The sequence below is a fragment of the Notothenia rossii genome (assembly GCF_949606895.1).
Source record: "Notothenia rossii genome assembly, chromosome: 9".
Classification (NCBI taxonomy): domain Eukaryota; kingdom Metazoa; phylum Chordata; class Actinopteri; order Perciformes; family Nototheniidae; genus Notothenia; species Notothenia rossii.
The window spans coordinates 64992117-65018184 of NC_136907.1; the positions used below are offsets into that span (position 1 = coordinate 64992117).

Below are 26068 nucleotides of genomic sequence, written 5' to 3' on the forward strand. Positions count from 1 at the left end.
CATGGTCAAATGTTTCCTAAATTATGTGTCTGACATAACACTATCAAAGTCTCAAATCTGCATTCATCATACACGGGATGGCTTTTAACAATATTTTGATAACATTTAACTATGGTGAAAACGCTGTCTGTGATGGCTCCATTGGTTAATTCAAACTAAATCTAAAGGTGACCTATAATGCAAAATGCACTTTTGTACGTCTTTGATACATGAATATGTGTCCCCGGTATTCAAGGGAAATCACCAAGTGTCAGAAAACACAACTCTCTCTATTTTCCTCCATACCCAAATCTCTTAAAAGGGGGCTGCAACGGATCTGATACAGACTGATCCAGATTTGAACACTTCTATGACGTCACAAAAGTGGCGCTATGGCTATCGGGCCAACTCCACCAATCAGGTGTAGACAGCCACGGACAATGCCGTTCGAAAGCGCTGGAGACGCTGTAGTACATATGCCAGGCCTGTAGATGGTGCTGTTCTCACAGAATCAGCCCATGCAAAGACAGTGTTAAATTGAGCGAAATGAGGAATGGCTAAAATTCATGATCTGTTTGGTATTTTGAAAAATAAAAAGTATAAGTATGCCTTATATGGTATGGTCCTACACTATATTATTCAAATATAGCACTAGATATAATAGGTTTAATCAATTAATAAAATTAATAGGTTCAGTCACTTTGAATGGTTTGGTGGCAGCAACTTGATGTTTCAACCATTTATCAACTACTTTTAAATATATATCTTGACTATTGGGCTTTTGTTTTTTTTATTATACACTAAATCACAACGGATTTAAAAGAGAGACTTGTGGTCAAACAAGATATTGGGAGATGCCACTTTTCTGACCTTTTTATAGACCAAAGATTAATCGACAGAGAAGCATAAAAAGCAGGAATATGAGGTTGTTTTAAAAATATGTATGCCTGCTCAAACAATGTATTAACTGGGCGAATGTGTGGCTTATAAAATATATTACACAAATATTTTGGTTCTCTGAAGGCCAAATACACAATGACTAAGCCCAAACAATTTGAAGTAACAGTGTTGCATTTTATTTTGCTTGACAAAAAAAAACGGTGTTATAGTATTTGAACTACGCCTACGTAGGCTACTATAACCGTTTAAACATTAAAGGTGGGGTAGGTCATTTTGGAGAACATCATTTTTTAAAACTTTGAAATGATGGACTCCTTAGGTTTGCTGCTGATGACCGTCATGATTTGTAGTTAGTAGTTTCACCACAGGCTTCCCATGCCTTTCCTGCAGATTACCATATTCTGTGAGATTCAGATGCTTGTCTCACAGATTTTCTTCATTACACGTTTCTAAGAAGACTCACTAACCACAGACGGATCAGCAGTCATCCCAAAAGCAGTTGAGCCTTCAGCCTGGAGCCTTTTCTCTTCACGGCATGGTGCCCTGAGGATATTTCAGAGCAGGGATGTACAACCATGTGCCAGAGAATAATCTTTTTTTAGCTCAACTCTGCAGCAGCTGATGGTTCATCATCCTCTAAATTTAAAATCGGGTTTGTGCATATGAGATACAAAGACTATTAAACCCCGCTGTAGTGTTTGTGCAGCAGCCACAAGGTGACACTGCAGCACAGTGCATACAGTGCGAGGCTACATAGTAAGTCACTCCTTCTCATTGAATATTTACGTTCCAAAAAGAGATGAATTATTCTCGAGTGGCGCTTTTAAAAAAGATTATCGTTTGAAGGAAATTGTTAGATTTCAGCAGGAAGTTTTTAATGTGGTGAAAGGTTGCCTCTAAATGAGGCAGGGGTACTGTGAGTGGATCTGATGGACTTCCAAATGAAGGGTAAAACTGGACCAGACTAACTCCAGACAATCTTCTTTGATCTCCCAATCTCCCCTGTGATACCCAGAGCTAGGGAAGGCTCCTCTACACCTTGTAGCCCTAAAGCAGAAGAGGCAGGAGGGCTTCACTATCCTCCCCCCTCCCCTCTCCTCACTGCCCATCTTCTCCTTTACACACACACATTCACCATCCTCACCGACACTGGACTCTCTTTTGAACGTCTGGGGCTTAATTTAAAATTCCTCTTCAGAGCGTGTCATGCATTTTATATGCATGCAAGTGGGAGAGAGAGGAGGGATTGCGAGGGGGCTCCAGCCCAAATGAACTTCCCTACACTGTTGGTCTCTCGGGGATAAATCCACACACACCACCACCACCTTCTTTCACTCCTCTTCCCTCATTTTCTCGCACCCACACACCCCCAACTCTTTCAACATTAGTTTTACTGCATCATGCTTTTAAGAAATTCCACTGAGCAGCAAGAGTGCCTTAGCCTTTGAAGACAAGTGTGATCAGAACAGAGGCAGGGGGTGTTAAAAAAAAATCTGGCCTCGGGGCATTTGGGGTTTTTGCACTCGTGTTTAGCAGCGCATGGAGCAGAAGAGGGAGGCTGACAAGTGCAGTGTTTGGGGACAGCTTTGATGTCTGGTTGGGTGCGGCTGCTGCGCCTACACAGTCCTTCAAGGAGACTGTCACGTTGACACAACCAGACTTACAAATACAGTTCACATCTGTGGATAGATAACAGATCATCTAAAGAGCACTGTTGGTACACCGCTCCATCTAAAACGTCTCTTATTGTCTTGCTGAGACGAGGCTGAGAATCGATAAAAAAGCAGACACAACATGAACTTGGACTGCAGCTGCTTGAGAAATCTGGTTTATTAGGAACAATATGATCCCGCTAGCTTATCGTGGATATAGCAGTAAACAACAGAAACACAATTCACTTTTTTTTTAAGTGCTACAGGTTTGTGATTATAGACATAAAACAGTACAGCAACCATTGCGCCTACATTCATATATGTACAGAGAATATAAAAATGACAGTATATTGCTGTTACTACTCCTGCTCATAAATCACCTTCTTCTCTGTTACACACACATCACTGGGAATATCACACACTGTGAGCTGCTGTAATGACGATGGGGTTGTTTATAGTGACATCCGAGACATGGTTTAAGTCTGGCAGGTCAACATTTTACAGATAAGCACTGAGTTATCATCTGAGCACAAAGCTGACAAGGGTTAAGCTGATATAGTACAGTAACACTAGACACACCCTCCACAGAGATCATAAAACCTCACTGAACAGTGAAGTGTATCCTCCATAAGCTACTTTTTTTTTTAATTACAGATTAATACACGTTAACTTTGGTTTTCAGCTCTCTAGAACTATACTGTAAATCTGTGGCAGTTTAAGCTGTAAGTAGAAGTTAAATTGACAGTATAGCAGCCTTAAGCCGATATTAATACAACATTGAAATTCACTTAAAAATTCAAAGAAAAACATCTTTCTCGTTATTATAGCAGCCAGGAAAAAATGTAGTTACAGTGTGATTCCATAGAATAGAAAAAAGTGAAAACAATTAATTTTTTTCATCAAAGTACTGTTAAAAAATCTGTGATCGGGTACCTCTTAATAAATAGAAAAATGCAACTCTTTTGCTGTTGTTTATTATCTTCTACCCTATGCTGCTATAGACATGGTTGCACATATTTATTGTGTGAAGACAGTATCTTTCATCCATGCATAGAGGACTTTTTTTATGACGGAGAAAATGAAAACACTTCCAAAACCAACTTGCTATGTACAATACAATATTTTGGAGCCTGTGAGCGTTTCCACATTTTATATCAGACTGTAACACAAGACAAACATCGATAAAAAACAATCAATGACTGAATGCATTTTGCAGAGCGGGGAGAAGGGACAGCTCAGGTTCCAACACTCGGGACACTGGCTTCAGTCCCAAACTGAAACCCTGCTGCCGTGGTATTCCACTCAGTCATCTGCGGTTAGACGAAGTTCTCTCAGTCCACGTCAACAAGCATCGTTGTCAGTGGATTGTAGCAGTACCGAGTGGGCCTCAGCAGCTGGGGGACACGTGTCCACAGGGTCAGCTTTGAAAAAACCTGGACGAGCTCAAACTATCTGACCACAAATGGGCAGAGTTAACAGTAAGAAACTGGTAGAAAATATAAAATAACTCAGTGTTTAAAAGATGCTGCGTGTAAATCTGTTAACAGTGATGGTGTCTTTAAACGGGAGTCATTTTAGCAGAGGTTTCGCATCGCCTTGCTTAAGGAATGCACATTTCAAATCTTGTCCGTTTATGTTGCAGATGCCTACTCCCATCCTAGAATCAGATTTACCTTACTGTTTTTTGCTGTGCTCAACATTTTTTCCAGTATATTCATTACCATATGAATTTTATGCAACGACAGGCATGTTTTTCACTCCATTTTCCTCTTTTTCACACCGTTTTTGGGGGTTTGGCGTGCTTGCAAAATTCAAAACAGCACAAAAATCGAAGCGCTTTCAATCTCTGCAAATCATTCAGCAGAGCTCAGTCTTCCACTGGCCTGTCCTCTACATATTAAAGGCCAGGGAGAGTATAATGGTGCAGTGTGTTCAGAGTTCACTGGAGCTGTCTGAGGAGAGAAAGCAGTAGATGCAATCCGTTTCCATTATACATTCTGAGCAGCTGTTCTGCGGAGGAAGTCCTTTGAAGGACGGCTGCAGGGGTGGGGTAACTGGAGTCCACAGTTCAAACGGGGTTCTTCACCCTAACAAGCAGGGGCAGGGTTTCGCCCCTGTTCTCTCTGGTGTGGGGCATCATTGTCCCGACACCCCCATCTTCATCAAGGCCTCCAAATAGAGGTCCCGCATGAGCTCTGACACATGCAACGTCTACACTAACACTCAACATTCATGCTATAACTAGTACAGAAGCAGGCAGAAAAAGAAAGAAAAAGATGCATGCCACTGATGCCACCTCCTTTCTCCTCAGCTTTATTCAGCTTAGTGCGATATCATCTAAGCTGCCTCTTTTAAAGACGTGCTTTCCTTTGCATTGGCCGTGCATCTGGTTCCTTCAGTTGTTTTGATTTGAGTCTGTTTTGACATGGAGGGGCGAGGAAGAGGGAGTTTCCAGAGAGAGGCCTTTGAAGAGAGCCAGATTCGGAAGAGTCTGATGGTTGTCTCTGAGGGGTCAGGGGCATCTATACAAAGTAAAAAGAAGAGGCACGAGGAGAAGGAGGAGCAGGAGGAATAAAGTCAAAAGCTGGCAGAAACAGGGTTCATTTCTGTGTAAGGTACGCTCCGATGGTGAGGCTGGCGGCCCCGATCGCTGCCAGGCCGAACACCGTCTTTATGGAGGGCCAGGAGCAGCTGAAGAGGGACTCCCTCTGTCTGTCATACAGCTCCACAAAGGCTTCCTGGGAGGGAGACAGGAAGAGAAAGACAGACGGTTAATTGGGCTGTCAAAGAATGTCTGTTTACCTATGTGTAAACATACTTGCATCAGCTGGTTATTTGATGGGTGGAGTCTAAAAGAAACACAATAAAGATAAAGCTGGCATCCCATGTGTTGCTTCTAAAGGCGTTAATCTTTAGAAACAGGTCACATATTTGAAACTTCCTTTAAGAAAAAAGTATTATTTAACAAACATTAATCCAGCGTAACGTATATTGTGTTTTGTTAGGGAACTATTTTTAGTTGCGGATTAATACAGGGCTTTAGTAAATATTTACAGCATAAGGACTGTGTGTGGGTGTTGGGGGGGGAATGACTCAAAATAAAATACAATGCAACCCGTTCATTAAAACGAAGGAAAATGTCACTATGTCCAACAGTGTGGCTAATTGGTGGGTTTTTATTAGTTTTGGTGCAAAATGGAGCTTTCAGGTATAGAGCTACTGTATGGTATAGAGGCAAGAGCTTTTTCAGGTTTTGACTGCATAGCCAATACATTTTTGGTGATGGTCCTTTGTGCATTTGTGGAGGTAAAACAATAAGAGAATGATTGAAAGAATATAGCTACATTTATTTCGGACAACATTTCTCTGGTTACATAATCCACAACACACCTTGGGACTGCTTCTGTGGTAAAGGTTGCTTCTGTCTATATTAAATGTGTAATTTTTAAAATGCTGGTAGCAAAAGTCTAGGTAGCGTATCAAATACAAATAAAGTTATCTGAATCACTGGACACCTAGAGGTATGTTTTTTTGATGAACGGACCCTTTCAGATGTTAATCCCTTGTTCCACCACCAAATAGGGGTGAAAAGAGAGCGTTATTGGACAAGCGCTTGCAGCACTCCCGCATAAATATTAATGTTACTCAGGGCGCTCTGCTTTCTGCTGAGGACTTAAAAGAGGTCTGTTACAAATTGGGAATGTGTGAGTGTATGCAAGGTTCATGGAGCAAATACCACAGCCGTGTGTCTTCTACGAGGAAATACAGACATCTGCTCCTCAGCAGTGACAGCGGGAACAGCTGGACAGGAAGTCATGGTGCTAAGCTCCCTGCTCTCTATCACACACACACACACACACACACACACACACACACACACACACACACACACACACACACACACACACACACACACACACACACACACACACACACACACACACACACACACACACACACACACACACACACACACACACACACACACACACACACACACACACACACACACACACACACACACACACATTGTGGCAATGCTCTACATTTGATCTCCTTTGATGCCTATGTTTTTATCTGGGAACAATAGTGAGTGGTTAGGTTTAATTCACAATAACACTACTGTCAGTTCCCATGGGTTTATATTATGATTATATTTGAATCTGTCTTGATCCAACTCAATTTACCTGCAGTAATTATGTTATGAGTAATTCTAACTGGAACACATGTTTTATTCGACCTTGATCTATAAGCCGAACTGGGTCATTATAATCTTTTCTTTTACATAATTGTGACATTTTGATATTCAGTTTCCTTTTATCAAACAAAAGCCCACTCCAAAACAAAAAGACACATCCATTCTGAAGTGCAGTGGGGAGACAAAAGTATTTCCTGTTTCCCTCTCCTCTCTTCCCGTTCTGTCGCATTCCTGAGACTGGGGGCCCCTTTGGTGACACGAGGGAGGAAGAGGATCAGCACTTTCTTCCCACTTAAGGCCCTCTGGTGTCAAAACACACTGCACTCTTAAATCAGCCAGCAATATCTTTAACCACATGGCATTTCCTTTGTTGCAGCTGAGAGTTTTTAATTATCCAGGGTTAAAACACAGACCAAGAGTCTACAGTAATGTTGGCAAGCTCTGTTACACTGAAGTCAGCTGTGCTTTGTGCTTAATGCTAACATCAACCTGCTAACATTCTCACACAGTGGCAACGCTAAACATTAATTCTAGACAGGTATGAGGTTAGCATGCAAACACAAGAAGCAATAAACACACAGCTGTGAGGCTGATGGGGATATCATTAGTTTTTAACAGTCACCGAAGGTATTACAATTCATACTGAGGGGAAGAAGAATGTCTGAACTAAATGTCATTGTAATGCATCCAGTATTTGCTGAGATATTTTACTCAAAAGCACAAATGATAGCGCTAGTGGACATGTCAGGGATCACCAGAATTCTTAGGATTTATTGTTAGGGGACCATGAATATCTGTAAAAATGTCATCATGGCAATCCATCTGTTTTTGAGATACTTGTCATTGCTATCCCCTGAGCATTGCCAATAGCATAGTGGCTACACCCCAAAACTGTGTCACCACCGATACAATAAGAAACAATATGATATGATATATTCAATTATCCCTGTGACATTTCATATACAAATGTATTTCAATTAGCAGTCTAATTCCTTGATTTAGGCTTCATATTATCCCTAATGTAAGTGACAATCTTGTTAATTAGCTTTCTGTATGTATTGTGAGGAGGTGACAAGGTAAATGTAAGCAGCAGTCAGGTGGAACTGTTGATGGTCTGTCTAACAAACTGAATGCTCTGATTGTTCATTGTTGCTGCACTACCAATCTGTAAATAGAGCACAACATATCAGATGGCTTTATTTTGGAGCCATGTGAACAAGCCCTGTCTTTCAGTGATGATACCCTTCCTTCCTCCCTGCTCCTCTCCAGGATCCAGGTATTAATTAGAGAACAAGCTCTTCATTCAGACCTCCAGCTGAGGGGAGTGTGTCAGCTGGCAAACCACTGCCTCCCTTTTTTTGTATTTTGTTCCACCTACTGCAAACAAATAACAGTTTGCTCAGGCCAAAACACAAACCAGCCAACGGCCCAGCAGCAAGTGCATGTGACTGACCGCTAGCGAGGACATACAAAATGGCAAACTCATGATTGGTGTCCTCAATATGTCCCAGACTGTAGGCATAGATTAGCTTCTATTTAAGTCTGAAACAAAAGCTGGCCAATTACAGTAAGAGGTTCATAAGAGCGGTGATGGATGTTTGAAAGAATTCCACAAGGACACAGGAGGTAATAACTCCAGACTGACCCAGGGGAGAGTCGAGTACAGATAGGGGAGGGAGGGAGGGAGGGAGGGAGGGAGAGTGTCAGGTGGATATCATGAGACTGAGGCATGCTCCTGGAACTTTTTCAACCACACGTTAGGAAGCAGTGCTCCACGGCCATGTGAAAAACAAACCTCTGTACTTTCAGTTTTTTCTCTTTCCTCTCCTTACTTCTCTTTCTGTATAGACTGTCATTATGGACAAAAATGGGCCTTTGAAGAAAATGATAATAAGCAGCTGGCAAAGCAGGACAGGAAAGGACAAAACATCTGCACTGATCACGTCAACAAAAGACTCGATAATCCTAAAAAAAAAACTAAACTCGCTGCCCTGAAGCAATCCATCTGCCACCAACAGCAGGTGTGCTTCTGGGAAATAAAGTCCAGGCTGCAGTTCTCCAAAGTATTCACTTGTTGGATCAATGGCTTTATAAAGGTCACAGCCGCCAAGAATCCAAAGTGAAAAGGCCTAGCCAGGTTTACAGCACACAATGAATCCCTCTGAGAAACGCTAACAGAGTAAAGAAGGCAGACTTGAGAGGATCCCATATTCAGCCATGGGGTGGCAACTGGCTGCCTGAGTGTCATGGTTACACTGGCTGGAAGCTTCACACATGATTTGCTTTTCCCACCAGCGGGGAGAGCCTGTCCTCGACCTCTGATTTGCTTTTCACATGATAGACCTTTGGGTTTTTGCTCAGTGTCTTCTCATGAACACAAAGAGATGTTAGACTGTTGTCTTCCCCCGGATGGCCTTCTGCTATCTTAAGGCTAACAGGAGATGCCAAACATTTTCCAGTTCCTTTGGGTCTCCCTCTGCTTTTGGCAATGATTGCTTGACTTGTGTGGAAAATAATGAGTCAACTTGTTCACTTGGCGGCGTTAAGAACCCCAAGCAGCACTTTGCCAAAATAGAAAAAATGATAAGGCCATCATCTTTGTTTTGGAACGTTTTGTTTCTGTCGGTGATTGCGGGCAGACTGAGACTCAGAGAAAGGGATGTGGGTTAAAGTTCAACTTGTAATTAAAGTGCCTGTGTGGGACCGCTATTTACCCCTGAACTGAGCCTCTCCCCACGCTCTGTTTATTTCAAAAGCATTCACATAGTAACGTACTTATGATATTGCATAAAGCTGATCTTGCTGCTGCCGCCGTCTTTGATTTTCTAATGAGCTTCTTGCAGTTTTCTGCGCCGCTAATTAAAGTCAAACAAAGCCCCCTTTTCAGGATCCAAGGGAGAGTAATTGGAGATCGAACAAAAATGCAAGGAAGGCATTAATGTCCTTTGTAATCCATCTGTTTTGATCCAAATATCCACTAATATCTCTCTCTCTCTCTTTTATGTCTGTATATCACTTGTATTCATGTATTCATACACGGATGCAAAAAAAGAACCACCCGTCTCCAGACACAATAGGTGACAGGACAGCAACCTTTCGTCCGGCAGCAAGGTCAGATTCGATCTGAAGGGTCATCCATCGACTGGCCCGGCAAAAATTAGATGACGGAGGAGTTTGTTGCAATACTCATTACCCAGAGAATCCCCCTGTGTCAGCATGGCCAAACAGCTTCGAGCTGAGGACGCTGAGCCCTTCACTTCACTGTGACAATACTGCAATACTTGGAAACAACAACCTTGCAGCCAAGTGATGAAGACACACTGAGTGGAAAGCTGTACACATCTGGAAAGCACGCCAAACACTAGACACACTTTTACTGGATCAGGCTATCAAAATGTCTGAGAAGCGTCCTTGATAGTGCATCTTAAATCACAAGTGTTTATTGTTTCCAGCATTTAAAATGTCAAGAATTCCTGCTTTCTATGAATATTTTCTGGTTTGGGACCGTTGGTCGGATGGTAACACGTCATATTAGGAAGCCCACTTGGGCTATGAGATCTTGTAATGAGCAGTTTGTAGTATTTTCTTACATTGTATGACCAATTACTCAAGAAAATAATAAGCAGAATAATCCATAAAGAATATAATTATAAAATGCAGCCCCCACCCAGTGTATAATAATTCATTTCATGATGTATTTTTCATGTTAGCCCAGAGAGCCATAAAACTGCTCGGGAGACATTATCCACCTCTGAAACCCTCGTTAGAGAGACGCATAATTCTTCAACTCAAACATTTGATCTTTTACATAAAAGAACAAGCATTACTGAAAGTACATTTTCAACTTATACAATAACATGAGATACAAGTGGATATTTTCTATATAAAATAGTCAGAAAGTCACAATAGCTTTAGAAAAACGTGACTTTTTTTACATCCTTCAGACCTTTGAATATAATCAATTCCTGCACAACCAATGAATAAACAGCCTTTAACATCGCTAGACAACATATGAACTACTGATTTATATAAGCTTTTCTGATGAAAACGAGAACAAAATGTCAATTCCGAGCTTGAAAGAAGAGAAACGGGAAACCTTTTATTAGCTTTTGCTTTGAGTCTCATGTTAAGACCCAGGTTTCAAACTTGGCAGTGTACCTTCATTGGACTGAACTGAAAGGGGAGAAACCGTTTTTGACGTTAGATTATACCCTTAAGGCTCATAAATATTCAAATTACGTCAGCAGCAGCATTTGTGTGTTTACAAAACAGCACGCTCTCCCGTGGGAGCTAGCCTGCTCCACTGGAACATGAAACGTGATCGCCAGTAAATCACCCACACTCCTCATGACACTCTGCGCTTTTTATTGTTTCCATTATTCACTGTCTAAGCCAGCCAGATAAATGAGGACTGTAACTTTACACACGAGACTTTGGCTTCTTTGGAGATGAATGACGCTCCGGTGAACTTGGTTTTCATCCCATTGAGGAGGTGGGAGAAGGAGGAGAAGAATCACTGGAGTTAAGCCGTCCAATTTGTGCAGCAGTTTCTTGTTTTTTGGACAGCACACCAACATTTCTGATATATGAACTTAATCCTGATATATATGACTTTTTTGTGGTTCGGCCTATTGATTTGTATTATCTGCTTTGATCCAACATGAAATTAGAAACTGGGTGACCTTGCCGGCTCAGAGATGCGAGGGCGAGATGCCGAGCGTTTTTGCTCTCCTCCTGGTTTATCTGCACCTTTTCAACTTACTGAAGCTCAGAGGAGGGACTTCTTCATGCAGAGCAAAGAGACATCAAAGCAAAAAGAGACAATCCTTTTTGCTCACAATAAATCAGACAATCTGTGCATCTCAGTCAGTAGGTTTCGTTCACAGTGCTGTGATCTTGACCTTGAAACGTTTTTCAACATGAACAATTGATCTAAAATCCTTCACAGTTGCCAGAACTTGGCACAATGGCTTCCTCAAATAGATACAATAAAGCTAAAAGGGGATGTCTGCCTCGCTGAGGACGTCTGCTTCGAGCCCATCCGGCCCCCCCAGAGGAGGAGGAAGTGACAATAGTTGCAAGACTTCTGTGCTGCTATAAATATCAGGCTTCTGGTAAAGCTGCCCAATCTAATAAAACAACTCACATCTCTGCCCATTTAAAAGGCCACTGATGACGCGTGTGAGCAAAAGAGAGAGTGGAAAGGGCCGCTGACTCATCATCCACACTTGAGGACTTGTCTGTCCTGGCGTGTTTGGAGAGCATTAAACCAGGCTTGAGTGGCTTTCCAGTGAAGACAGGATGTCTGCCACTTGGATGTCTAATAGCTCCTTGTTTTCTCCAAGGAAGCCTTGCATTGTACATCTTCTGTTCCAGTGACGTGTTTGTGGCCTTCAAAAATCCATGTATGCATGTGAAAGCAAGAAAAGTGTGGTGCGTGAGGTAATTGCAAGAAACTTTCGACCTCCATGGGTTGTTTTGTTCCGATTTTTCACTCAAGAATGCAAGAGTGCTTATATAAGAGCCCCTTGGTAAATACAAGTTGTTTCTGTGGCATTTCAAACCTGCAGAAGCACTCAGCGGACAGAAAAAGCAACGCTATTCTTCTTGACATTCACTGCAGTTTGCGTTAATAATTAAACACAGAAGTTGAACGTTCACATGTCAATCTGCTCTACCAGCTTTAAATCAGCTTTGGGTTGCTGTGTACAGGAACCTGAGTGGGTCTTATTTTGGGAAAAACAGGGAGGCGTGTGAGCACCCCATGGACGAACCTCTCTGCCTGATTGGTCCAGATAAAAACCCCTGATAGAGAGCGTGGGAATCAGCAGATTCCCAGGTGGCCTGTTGCTCTTGACAAACAGAGCCAAGGGAGAGGCTCATTTCCTTGGACAAGGGCGGCACGCTGCTTTAAGCCTTAAAAGTCATATCCACTGACCCCTTAAGACCTTTAGACCACACAACCACCGCCTCAAATGCAGTGGGGCTGAAAATAGACCGACAGACCTCAGCCTGAAACGACTACTGTATATGGTGTAATGAATGGGATCTGTGGGAACACCATCTGCAGCTTGATGGCCATTCGATAGTTGATTGTTCTTGTCTTGCCCATGAAATTCAGTCATCTGGTTTCCTTGAAATGTTACATTCAGCTTTCCGTTGTTGTGGCTTTTCTGGAGGTTGCATTGTAGAGCCCTGATGTAACAGAATGACTCAATCCTGATGTTCAGAAAGCTGCTTTTCAGGCAGCAAGCGACTGACTACGTCTTTGTAAAAGAGCTTGATAGTTCAGCGGGTGTTAAGTCACTTCCTGTGCCAGATTCTGCGGCAATGACATCACTGTCTGGTTTTAAGACTATAGCTTCTCTGTGGTAGAGCCAAGTATGGCTAAATCACACACTGTGTACGGGTAACTAGGGAAAGAGTAGAGGCAAGCCAAACATGTACTAATACCATGGAGAAAGGGAGGGGTGCAACACTTGAGAGCTACAGTTGGTTAGACACTGTTACTAAGTGATTTGTATTTGTTTTGAACCATTAACTGACTCGTAAATCTTGGCTCCAAGTTGAAGAAAAGCTAACTGTAACAAATGGGCACATTTAATGTTAATGGGAATGTTTTTTCCTTTGATGAACTCCCAAGTTGCCTCTTGTAATTTAGCAAACATTGCCAAACAAATCAAGCGTAATGTCATCTAATAGAGAATTAAACATGTCGGCGAAGGAGAAGGTATTAGAACATCAAAGCTATACGCCCCAGTGCCTCTCGTTTCTCCCCTTTCATACGGGAGACGTCTTGTAAGGTTCGCTAAATGAAAGCTTGTCAGTTTTTGCAACAAGATATTGAAGCGGTTTATGTGATTGGAGTACACGGGGCCAGGTTTCAGGTTCAGGTAGTGTTCTCCGTGTACCAATGTAAATGAGAGACGCCACAGTCTGGGACGGGGCCCACTGTGATGGAGCAGAGCGCATCGAGGATCTCCGATGTCCGATAATGTCAGAGAAAACAATCACCTGTTTGAGGTGCAGCTCCCTCAGGAACAGCTCTGAAGTGAGGAGGAGAGCCACAATGAAAATGTTCCACAAAGTGAAGACATCAACAGCCAGTAATGGAAAGTAAAAATTAGCATTTAATCAAGTACTGTATATACGCACAAATTAAAAGTACTTTACTCCACTACATTCATCTGACAGATTTAGTTTTTCCTAAAAAAAAATGTAATTGTTTCTTTTTTTTCTTTACTATCATCTGCTGACCCCTCGGAGAACTCAGGATGTTGATCACATGGATATGAATATGTATTCCTTATTGTCTACTTCTATCATATTTGCATTAGGTAATTAAAAAAGAAGGTATCCTGGAAGACAAATCCCGACATTGGGAAGGAAAGCAGCTTCCAACAGGCTGGAATTGTGGAATGTGTAACAAAACCTCTTATCCTGCAAGCAGATGGGGGAGAGCAACAATTATTCCTGCACTATTTAACATCCGGCTGAGAAATCAAAGCACATAATCACAGTCTTGTTATTTTTAACTGTCAGTTGTGTCAAAAGCAAATTGGAATGAACCCAAACGCCCTCCTGGCCAAGAAAACATTTTCCTCCCCCTTCCCCTTCTCAGGCTGAGAATACTGGGGAAAAGTTCAATGACCTCTCTCAGGCAACCAGCTGATTTCCATCCAGGGGGAGCGGAATGAGCGGAATGCATTGATGTGTGGAAACAAACAACGGCACTGTGTGTTCGAGAGGCCTGATATGAGAAGGAATCTCAAGGAACCTTGACATAACCAAGTGGACTGCGAGGCAAATGAATTCACTGCACACTTACATTATGTAAGAAAATAACTTTATAATCCTGTTCAGAGATAGATGAATGCAATTAAAATCCTATTCAAGCAGCTAAGAGCCGGGGTGGACACTGCTTATACTCCTGGTCTTTTATCCTTTCTTTGGTGTGAGTTAAATGTGAGTCTCATATACCTTGGAGACAGCCATGCTGAGCGGCATGCTTTCAAAGCGGCCTTTTGTTTGAACGTTCTGGAGCAGGTTGGCTCACTGGGAGCCGTGTGACCTTCCCTGTCTTGTATGCAGAGACCAAAGAGAAGCAAGCACAGCCTACCTGATGAATGATAATAAGTTGCCTATTGTAACATCGAAAGTCTGGTGACAAAATGTACGGAAAGCTAATAAGGCACACATAAGTGTCATAATAGAGGCATTTACTACGGAAAACGTCATTAGTGGTTCACTGTGACTGCCTGAGTAGACTATGCAGTAAATATTATACTGCTTCAACCTGAGACTAAAATGCCTCAAAGTGAGAACACAATTCATACAGGAACAACGCATATATAAGGAAAATTGAGCTGAGACTGTGAAAATGTTTTCAAGCACATTCCCCTAGTTTCTAAGTCAGCAGATGATCAGCTGAGAATCAGATGATTGTCGAGTCAGATGACTTCAACAGGCATCTTTTTCCAAATGTGCTCTAAGATATCTATGGAGTGAGCTAATCTACTCCTACTTCCCAAACTCTCTTTTAACAGCATGCACTCCCACTAAATCAAAGCTGTTTGCTCTACTAGCTCCATTTTCATTTGGCCTTTCAACCCTGGTTGCCTAACCACCCGTGCCTTTTCTTTCTTTTTTTAAACAACAATTACCTCAGCAGTCTCAACCTGGCTGATGCACATGTGGCAGTGGGAGGACTGTACTGCCTATTGCCTGCTTTATAAGCCTCATAACTTGCTTGCCCTTCCATTTTTCCTCCTCCTCTTCCTCCTCTTCCTCCTCCTCCTCTTAAACCCTGTTAGCCTCACCTCCTGATCAAAGACACCTTGTGATGTCCAGTCATCCAGCAATATGTTGTAACCCCATGTCCTCCCTGCAGTGCAGGAATATAGACTCACATTAATTCTAATCTGGAACCTTGAAGGTCAAGGAGTCTGAGTGCTTGTCGTGGGCGCTATCAGAAAATGAGTTTTTAAAGAACATTTTAAAGTAAAAATGAAAACTCTTCTTTACATATATAGTAAAGTTGATTAAACAATAGAATATACAAACCTTTTGGGCCTTTTTTTAACAGCTTTTTTACCACCAATGCCACAAATGAAAGATAAATTAAGCACTTTATAGGTCAATTTACGGAGTTGATTAAGCCTTTTGTGGTTACATTTGCCGACATGAGGCTCGTCTAGACATGTGACAGTTAAATCTGCTCCATGAAGCAAAATGGCGCCTGACATAACTGAATCCAGGCATCGTAAAAGATTTGCTCTGACATAAGTCACAAGATGAGTGCATCCTTAGAACATCGACAGGGATAAAGCATAGCTATATTGTCAAAAAAATACCAAAAATGCTAAACAAACTACCTGAGAAGAAAAGGAATCACTGTCGGTTCTCCTGTTTTCAACTCTCCCTGTTTTCTTTGAAGTATCTGTCATTATTTGAAGTTGTAACGACAGCCCAACAACCAATTAAAGGCATCATTCCTTCAGAGTAGACCCTGCGAAATTGTTGTAATATAAGGCCGTGGCGATGGTGGGTAAGCCCTTGCCAGCAAAATATCCCTGTGGGAAGTATCATGCAGGTGTAGCTTTCTGAAAAGAGCAGGGTTTATCTGTGACGGCAACAACATGTCTGTTCACAGCATCATTTGGTTGAAGGTTTGGAAGGAGATCAAGAGTTTCGTCAACGCTGTTTGCTGCCCTGAAACACTATAGGTATTAGCAACACCGCAAAGCTTTAATCTTCCAAATGTCAGGGGTGAATAGTTTTCACCGCACTTCAAGACCCAATCAGTCGCCATCAAAGGTGAGCTGCACCAGGAGATGCAGCTCTCGGTTGCACACACACCTGCTGAAAGCCATCAGCACAAAAGTGTTCTCGCCAAGGCCTTTCCATAGAGACCCTTTCTCTACAGCATGTATTTGAATAAATCACCTTCATATACAGATTATCTGACATTTATCGTCACTGGCTTACTGTGCTAATTGAGTCTTTGCTCAGAGATACCGACACAAACCGTCGGAAATGCTCAATCAATACCACCTTGTCAAAGTGACACCTGCAATGGCTGACCTCACTCAGCGTCCACTGAAACAGATCATATTTCCTGAGGGCTGTTTGCTCTCCTGCCAAAAATCACATCGAGTAGGGGGTGCACAGAATGATTTACCCCAGACCACCGTGGACAGGAGAGAGAAATATTTTAACCATTATCTGGCTGTTGTCATTTTTTAGGAGGGCATGTACTCAGAAAAGAGCCAATAATGATTTGCTGTTTGTTAATGGCAAGTGCTGTGGCTAGTTGCACCAGGAAATCCCAGCGGAGATGGTGGTGCGTGTGCGTGTGTGTGTGTGTGTGTGTGTGTGTGTGTGTGTGTGTGTGTGTGTGTGTGTGTGTGTGTGTGCGTGTGCGTGTGCGTGTGCGTGTTTGCGTGTGTCGAGGCTGAATGGCAAGGCTAACAGGAAGCTAGGCACCCCGGGGCCATCTGCTCCCTGCCATGGCTCACATGTCCCTGTGACAACACAGCATTATTGATTCACACCACCACATCCGCTTCTGTGTGTACATGCTGATGTGCCACAGTATAAGTGTGTGTGCATATGCCTGTGAGTGTGTACGCAGCCATTTTGCAGACAGCAAATAATTGATTCGCACCAGTACATCCGCTTCTGTGTTTGTCTTGCTTGTGGCTAAATATATGGATATCAATGGGTCAATTCACTCAAATCACAAAACATAAATCTTCCCATTTAACCCTGCTAGAATCAGCCCGAGCAGATGTTTTTTTTGTAACTAGTTCTCAGTGAATAGAAGATATTTTTGAACTGGATCTCTAATGACTATTTGGGTTATACTTCAATGCAACATGCTCCTTCTTAAAGACAATGTCATTTAGGAGACACTCCCAGCTGCATTTCAAATACTGTGGCTATTGTCGCTCTACACACTAATTGAGAGGATCAAATCTCTATTAAAAACTCTTTTGGGGGTTTGTCCCAAAAATATCTACAGCAGCTAGACAATGGGAGGAACCGTTTAACCTTGCCCTATATTGATATTGCAAGGGTGTGCCCAGTGGCAAAGTCAACTAGCGTCTCAGTAGGCTCCTCATTATCCAGCTCCCATCATGACAGGAAAGGTGGAAAACTCTTTTATCTGCCATCTCAAACGGTTCATTCGAAGCTTTTTTTCCATGTGGATTGGCGGACGAGTTTGTGATGTGGATTTGATGATAGCACAGAAGCACACAGGGCAGGGATTCCTGAGTAACCTGACAATTAAAGGACCACACGGGAGCAGTGATGCTAACACTTCTATATTTAGAGGCCTCTCACGTGTCCATGCATTTTTCAGGAATCTGGAAACGCTACCTGACACTGAAAGCCAGCTCTCAAGGAACTAGTGTGTTGTTTGTAAAGGGATTGGACACGCGTGTGTGTGTGTGTGTGTGTGTGTGTGTGTGTGTGTGTGTGTGTGTGTGTGTGTGTGTGTGTGTGTGTGTGTGTGTGTGTGTGTGTGTGTGTTTATGAGTTGGTCCATTGTAGCTGGGTAAGAGACAGAAATAGCGAGAAAGAGGATAAGAAAAAAGAGTGAAAAACAAGAGGTAATCTCTCGACTTGAGTGCAGACAGGCTTTGGGGTTCTACTTGAGGGACATCCATTTAGTGTCCGAGTTGATCTCCTCCATATATAATTCATCAGTGTGTGTTCTGACTGGGATAGTGCTTTTAAACAGCTCAGGCACATGTCTCTTATGAAACAGGGAAACAGCAGGTTGAGGTGATTACGGATTTGAACAAAACAATAAAAGGAAACACAATCACATGGCTGAATTCACCAACACCATTCTGCAGGCTCACATGGCCCTAGAGGCAAATGAAGAGCAAAAGAGACAAAATAAACGCACCATAAGTAAACCACACACGTCTGCACACAAACCGCCTTCAGTGGTTTGTGAATGAAGCAGCTGACATTATCGTCATACGGCGAAATCGCACACAACCTTCATCGGACACTCAGGAAAGAAAAACCCAGGTCGTCTATATTATTTATTCACAGCCGCTGCTCCCCAGCAGACATTCCTCCGCCTCTCCTGAGGATGCCCTGAAATAAGCACACCGGACAGGGTGGAGGGTCTCTGGAGAGAAGAGGGGTTGCGGAAATAGCCACAGCACTCACAAAGGACCAGAATGATATTCCAGGAACAATCAAATATTTCTGTGCAAACCATGTTGTTATGATTTCCATTCACAACAAAGGTGCACTGTCATGAAATGCTTGGCATGTTTGGAATGGTAAAGATGCTATAAACATAACATAAAAGCAAGGAGTGTCATGTCAAGCTGAAAAAAATATAAAACCCGATGTCCGACCTTACGTTCCAGTCAACAGTATCATACAAATCCTTTGTTTGGGTGAACTTAAGTTTAGCAGAGACAGTGAGTCTTCATGATAACAGCCTTCTCTATAATTAGGACAGACAGCTTGTCTGACGATCAACTTGATTTTATTCTCAGAAAAAAAGAGGAATTGCAGATGATATTTTGAATAAATATCTGAATTATTCATAGCAACGTATCCAGCTGCAACAAAACCTTACTCTATGTAGTGAAAGAGTTTAAGCTGATGAGCAAAGCAGGAATAAACTAGTTTCTTGGTGATAATGGCTATGAAACATATACATAAATATATAATAATTAAAGCTGCTTTTAAAAGTATTCCACACAGAGGACTCAATATGTGGAGCATAGGTCTTCGTGCTTTAAGGATCTACTCAGATAACAGAGAGGCTTGACATGACTTCAGGACTGTTCCTGAAAGAAAGTATTTATTTCAGATGGCTTCAGAGAGTTAACAGCCCAGAGCTGCCTGCGTCAGTAGGAACTGTTACTGAGATTACAGTTGCCTGGCTGATGGGTGTAAACACAGTGGCAGATGGCGACGATGGAGGCCTGCGCTGCAAAAGGGGTTCAGTACGGGGGGGGAAACCTTGGCTTGCTTCTTGCCACACTGAGCTCTTTTGTGGTGCAAGGTCTCCACTGCAGAGCCAACAGTCCACATCAAGAGATGACAGACTCCAAAACTCAGTTAGGTAGAGACATGTTTGCTTCCTCAGCAGTGAAACTAAGTTGTTATTCTTTGTGTTTTGAAATGATGAGTGGGAGGGAAAACCCCATATATGGTATTTGCATGAGTAATTGTGTATTTATCCCACTGATTGCTACAAACAAGAAAGCGGAGTCTGTCCCACACACTCATTTTGTGAGGCCAGCCTGATAAACAACTACAAATTAACAGATGGAAAAAGGAAACAACGGGCTGTGACTGGCTCAGAACGGATGGATCAATCATGACTTGTTTGTTGGCGCAGAAAGTATTGACTTGTGTATAACGGATTAGAGTTGCATCTGGGAGACACAAATTGGATGTAAGTGAGATATCACCAGGATTTATTTCAGTTTTTCTGCCAGTGGTTGCATGTATCTCCTTTGTGAGAGAGTTTGCTTATTTTTTTGTGTTCCGCCTCTACTCTGCCGACATGTCACCTATATGGAGATTAATGACTTCCTCTTTGTCCCAGATCCGCTCAGCCTCAACAAGAGTAGTGGGGCGCAGCCATATGCCTGCAACACTGTAGTAACATGCAGGTCCCACCCGTCGGCTAACAGATTGTGGTCAGGGAATCCCCCACAGGATGGACCCAACCCAACTTACATTGTCTTCTTCCTAAACACACACACACACACACACACACACACACACACACACACACACACACACACACACACACACACACACACACACACACACACACACACACACACACACACACACACACACACACACACACACACACACACACACACACACACACACTTGTGACACAGAGAAATAGGCCACCTGGATCGCAGCATTCCTTAGACACCTGATCCTGTTGTCTGAGACTTTCAAAAGCAAAAAGAAATCTGGTGATTTCACTCCTTTGTCTTGTCTACCACATGAAAAGAAGATATGTCCACAGCCATGATAGCTACACAGGGCTAAATGCTAATGTCAGCTTGCTCCCAAAGACAATGCTGACATGCTGATGTAACGTATGTATCTGTTCCATGCTTTCCATCTCTGTGTAAGGTGTTAACATGCAAACATTTTCTAATAAGCAGCAAGCAAAACATAAATGATGGGAATGCCATTAGATTTGCAGGTATTAGGCCATTCACGTTTCACCTTAAATACGCTTTAGAGGAAGTAGGCCATAAAGGTCATTTCACTGGAATCCATCCAATGGTTGCTGAGAATGGCTGTTAGCCTTCCAAAGTTGTGAAACCACTGTTGTTCGCTGTGTGCCGCCCCCTCAACCCGCCAGTCAAATGTCTGAGGTCAAAGCATGTTATTTCAGAAGCCGGCCACTTTGTTCAATCACTTGGTATTTACTAAGATGACCTGTAAATAAACACAGGTGCACCACTTTGTGGGTCAGGCAGCAGCCAAAACGCAATCGTCCACTGATGAGTGCAATTTTCTGCCTCCACAAAGGATGAATTCATAGGCTGCAGGTGGAAAAAACTGAGCGTTGAGGACAATGCAAGGACAGTGTTTTACATCCGGGTGTGTGGGAAGTAATCAGTGCAGAAAGGGAGTTATTTCACGTTCAGCTGTTTTTTGTGTGCAAATGCAGTCACAGCTTTGTTATGTCTAAAATGAAGTTGTTTAACTTAAGGTGTATTTGACTCACCACTTGTTATGCCTAGACTCAACAACATTTAGTGGGTACTAAACTACTTTGGGCACAAATTGTCTAAAAAACAACAGGAAACAGAGGGTGGCTGATATAAAGCTCTTTCCACATGTCAAAATGTCAGTCATAGGTTGATTAGCCACCACCTTTGTTTCACGGGTAAGCACGAGGCTCACCTCTGCATAAAATTACTCAATGGAAAATGTAAGTGACTATAAAACCAACTTGTCTAAACTCACATATCACTATGTTTACTTTATGTCCACATCATCAAAGCTGCAGGAACCCAATCAAGAAAAATGATAGTCTGTACCCTCCCAGAGACAAAAGCATCATCCCCTGGCAGCTGGGGGGCGAAGTGAATGCAATGTTTTTGACCCAACAGCAACCTCTGAAATGTGCGACCCAAAGTGGATGGGAAGTATATTAACATTTGGTTTCTTCATAAAAAGCTTTCACACTAAAACCAAATAACACCCAAACAATGGCAGCCTTGTCAGGGCCGTAGCACCATTGAGGACGCCGAGGTCATGTCCTTGCTTTTTCTTGGAATTAATTTTAGCAATAAGGGATGTTTATGTCCTGCAATTAAAAAGGTAACGTGTGGTTGGTATGAATGGGAGTTTCACCTATATTTAGATTCAATATATTTGCATTTTACTACTCTAAAAGGAAAAAGGGAATCACTATTTCCAGACAAATGTCATTCCTGGCAATGCAAAGAAGCTGTAGAAATCAAGTTACAGAGAAGACTAAATATCATGAAAGATTAAAATAAGTAAAACATGTTTGTTATGTTTCGCTGCTGCTCAGAGTTTTTTTAAAGGACACATTACCTCACTATCTCTAAAATCCTGGCTACAGCCCTAAAACCTCATTGGGCTTTGTGTGTAAAACAAAGCCCAGCAATCTGGGGTGTGGATGCATAACTATCCCAAAACAATGCAGTTTATTTTCTTCAGTATTTAATAGTACCTACCAACAACATGGGAAAATCCCCCATTGGCACACTGCATGACACAGTGACTTTTCTATATTTCAAACACAAGAAGTTGATAAGAAAAAAAGGAGAAGCCAAATTTCACAAAACCAGTCTAGAGCACAGAGAAAGCTCTGTGTCTGCTGTGTCAGTTATTAAATGTCAGGTAACTGAAAAACAAACACACACGCACACACAGACCTCAGGAAATCCCCAACCTGACAAGCATTCAAATTAATATATAAATCAACATCAGTGTCTCTTAGACTCTTATCAGTCTGGAGATCAAAACATTAGAGCCAATAAAACCACAAACTCCAATACTACCGTTTTTTAAATATAGTTTAGTTTGAGAAATCATTTAGATATAGTTTCCTCAATGCTGAAAGGGAGAAATCCTTTAAAATGACCCAAAGTGGAAACATGCGCTTTCAAATAATCCTGAATAATCCTTTGGATTAATAAACTGTACACTCTGTCTCTCCAGTGGAAGCAGAGCAGCAGCAAAGATACAGCCATCTCCACCCAGCTGGAAAACACAGACTATGATGACCTACATTATTGTAAAGTGGGCACAGGCTCCAGAGACCTCGAGCTGGAATCTCAGCAGCCCAGCCTGCACCGGCTTCAAGGCCCAGGTCTAGAAAAGCAGACAAAAGAGTCCCAACCTACATGCACAGAGGACTGCATGTTAAACACAGGGGCTGCAGATTAACGCTGTGTTCCTGCAGGGCCCTCCCTCTGTTGCTTGCCTTTGATATGTGGCACAACCTGCACCTCCAGGGGCAAGGCAGACTCAAGGGGAATGTTAAATGGTCCTTCCCTTTGAGATGAAATGTTCAATATGAATCATTGATGATGCCTCCCCCCCACACAAATTCCCAATTCTTATACCTTCCGGCTAAATTACCAACCAGCACAAATGTTATGCTCTCATTAGGGGCACCTCTGCTAATTTAAGGCTAATACATCGTGAATTAGTTTAATCATTTGTCGATGAGCACAGAGAGGGGTGTGACCTTTGCTGGCTGTGGGAAAGAGGAATTGTTGTAAAAGTGGATATTATGTTGCACACTATTTTTCTTTTAATGTCTCTGTTATGTTATCATGTGTAGGGGCAGGGGTTTAGATATCTCTCCTCATTTGTACCTAAGGTTTATGCATCATTAGATGTGCAGAAAATGGCTCCGATAGCTGAGCCCTGCCCAGAACCCTAAGCACATTAATCCAATACTTTTCTGTTTGGTGACGAGCATCTGACCTCATCAAGCAACCATGACCTAACACATCTCATCAGCAGCACTGGACCACTTTGCAGCATAGAGCTTTATATATAAATAGGTACATGTTGTAACAGTCATTACAGTGATCCATACTTTGATGCATTACATACAGTTTATATAAGCTTTTTTCCCTCCCTCAAACAAAGTGGGCTGTCCCTTTTGCTCAATGACAGCTGCAAAGCTGTCACTGCCTCTCCTACAGGGGCGGGTCTAACGATAGAGCGTAGGGAGGTGTGACAGAGCACGCGGTCTGATTGGTCAAAGAAGCTTAACAGCCATCATGAACATCCAATCAGAGCAGCTCATAAGTGAGGCCGAACATGTCCAACGTTGGCGCTGTGGTGCGTAATGGGCACATCTAGAGGAATATATGTGTATTAATCAACTATAGCTGTGGTTTTGATGTTGAGTTATATTAGGTAATGTCAGAATATACGATGTCATCTCAATTAAACATGTATAAGGTGAATGTATTGACTGTAACGTCTTTAGACAGGGTAAAAGAGGACTTTTGCGCCGCCGTGTCACACATCTGCAAAACGCTCAACGACACGGAATCAGACCTACCCATCCCCCGTTATCTTGTATCCAGCTGCTCAGAGGTCCGTTTAAATACTCTGTCATCCACTCCGCGATGTTGTCCACCTGCGATGTCATCTCCTGCTTGGAGGCGCACTCCACACACACCGTGCCCCCGAACTCGAAGAAAGCGATAATCCGGCCCCAGTTCACCCCGTCCCGGAACAGTTCGTCTATCACCTCGGAGAATCTCCTCTGCGCCGTGGTGGAGGTGAGATAGAGCTGCCGAGACATCTCCGTGAAGTCCGGCTGATACAGTCTCTCAAGTTCGTCCCCAGCCTCCCGCAGGACTCTGTGGATCTCGACGGCCGGGTCGGGCTGGGGGATCCGTCTGCACAGCTGGGGGGTGCTCTCGCTGTCAGGCCCGGTGCTGGCTTCACGGCACCGGCGGACCAAAGTCGGTGCAGGGAGAACTATCGACCCATTATTATCAGCCTCTTCATCCCGGACATCATCGAAGCCAAACGCGAAGCCCCGTTTTGAGAGTTTATGGCAGATATACTTCTCCACAATGTTGCGATTACACTCGTTCGCCATTCCGTCTTAATTTGGCACTTTCTACGGGCAGAGGCTGTCCTAAAATAAATACATTGTAATCGAATATTTGCACTGTACTGTACACAGCACAAGCTCACCCAAAACTATAGGTTGTGTTAAAAAAGAAGCAATGCAACGACTAATCCCCACACGGGGAGAAAATGCTTCGCGAGTTGAAGGAAATCACTGAATCAAAAATGCGCAGAAAAAAACGTTTGAAAAGTTAAAACATAGTGAGTACGTGTCAGAAGCAGTCTTCATTTCCCGAATCCTTAGGAGAGACGTTGGCGACCTTCTCTTTGCATTGAAATCCAATATGCGGAAGAGGTTGGAGTGGTGCTGATCTATTCCTGTGCACCAGACGCTGATGTGTTGCGAATAAAAGCATGAATGAGGGACAAAGTTGTTCGCACCGGAAGGGGCTTCAAAGACCGCGAACTATTTTAGCAGCGTTTACGCACAACCAGTCGCAGGACTGTGAGCCAGACAAGGTCGGACTGACTCCTCTTGCACGATTGCTCCACATATCGTCCGCAGAAGCTCCCTGCTCACCGCCAGTGCTGCTAGGGAGGTATTCCTGACGTCAGCTACGCACGTAATTCCTTTGGCTGCGCTCGGAGACTCCTAGTACACGTGAACTGCACTAAAAATCATGAATAGACATTATTCTGGTGATTGCATGTGCAAAGCATAATTTAAACGACTTAAATCCACTCAAATCTAATCTGACACTGCTTTTAGATCCAAAACCATTTTTTTTTTCAAGAAAAGCTCTAAGAGGATCCTAGTTAATTCATGAGGAGCAGTCAGACATGCCTTGCTTCTTTGATGTGGTCCAGCCACCCCCTTGTGGATGGAGATCTAACCTTGCAGTACACAATTGATGTACCTGTATACAATTTCCCTGTGTTCTTTTGATTCCCTACCTAGTCTCCTCTATCTGTCCAGCATGTCTTCTCATTCTCTGAAGGGACAAACAAAGCATCCACAATCTGTGTTCTGTAAATCTGAGAGAGATGCTGCTCTGGAAAGGAATACTTACATTCCCACAGGCCACGTACCCTTCTGAAAAACCCAGGTCAGCGATATGGTATTGAGAAAGCCAAAGACGTCTGCAGCTATGAAAAGTAAATAGTTAATGGTTGTGAACTTGTGACAAAGAATGAAATCAAAAGCAATTTAAGAAACTGAAAGATTAAGACTAGGAATTAG

General features: G+C 42.7%; 1 protein-coding gene across 1 annotated transcript; it reads right to left on the minus strand.

Moving 5' to 3' along the window:
- Positions 1-2691: 2691 nt before the first annotated feature.
- On the minus strand, positions 2692-25422 carry bcl2b (BCL2 apoptosis regulator b). Its single transcript, XM_079647298.1, has 2 exons — positions 24308-25422; positions 2692-5269 (listed from the first exon to the last, which is right to left on the minus strand). The coding sequence occupies exons 1-2, from the start codon at positions 24854-24856 to the stop codon at positions 5132-5134; spliced, it is 687 nt and encodes a 228-aa protein (XP_079503424.1). The 5' UTR covers positions 24857-25422; the 3' UTR covers positions 2692-5131.
- Positions 25423-26068: the final 646 nt, after the last annotated feature.

Excerpts from the sequence above, each read along its gene's own strand:
- bcl2b (XM_079647298.1), bottom strand. The coding sequence starts at position 24,856 with ATGGCGAACGAGTGTAATCGCAACATTGTGGAGAAGTATATCTGCCAT. Across the intron at positions 5,270-24,307 it reads TACAAGATAACGGGGGATGG|GAAGCCTTTGTGGAGCTGTA; the intron begins GTAGGTCTGATT and ends TCTCCCTCCCAG.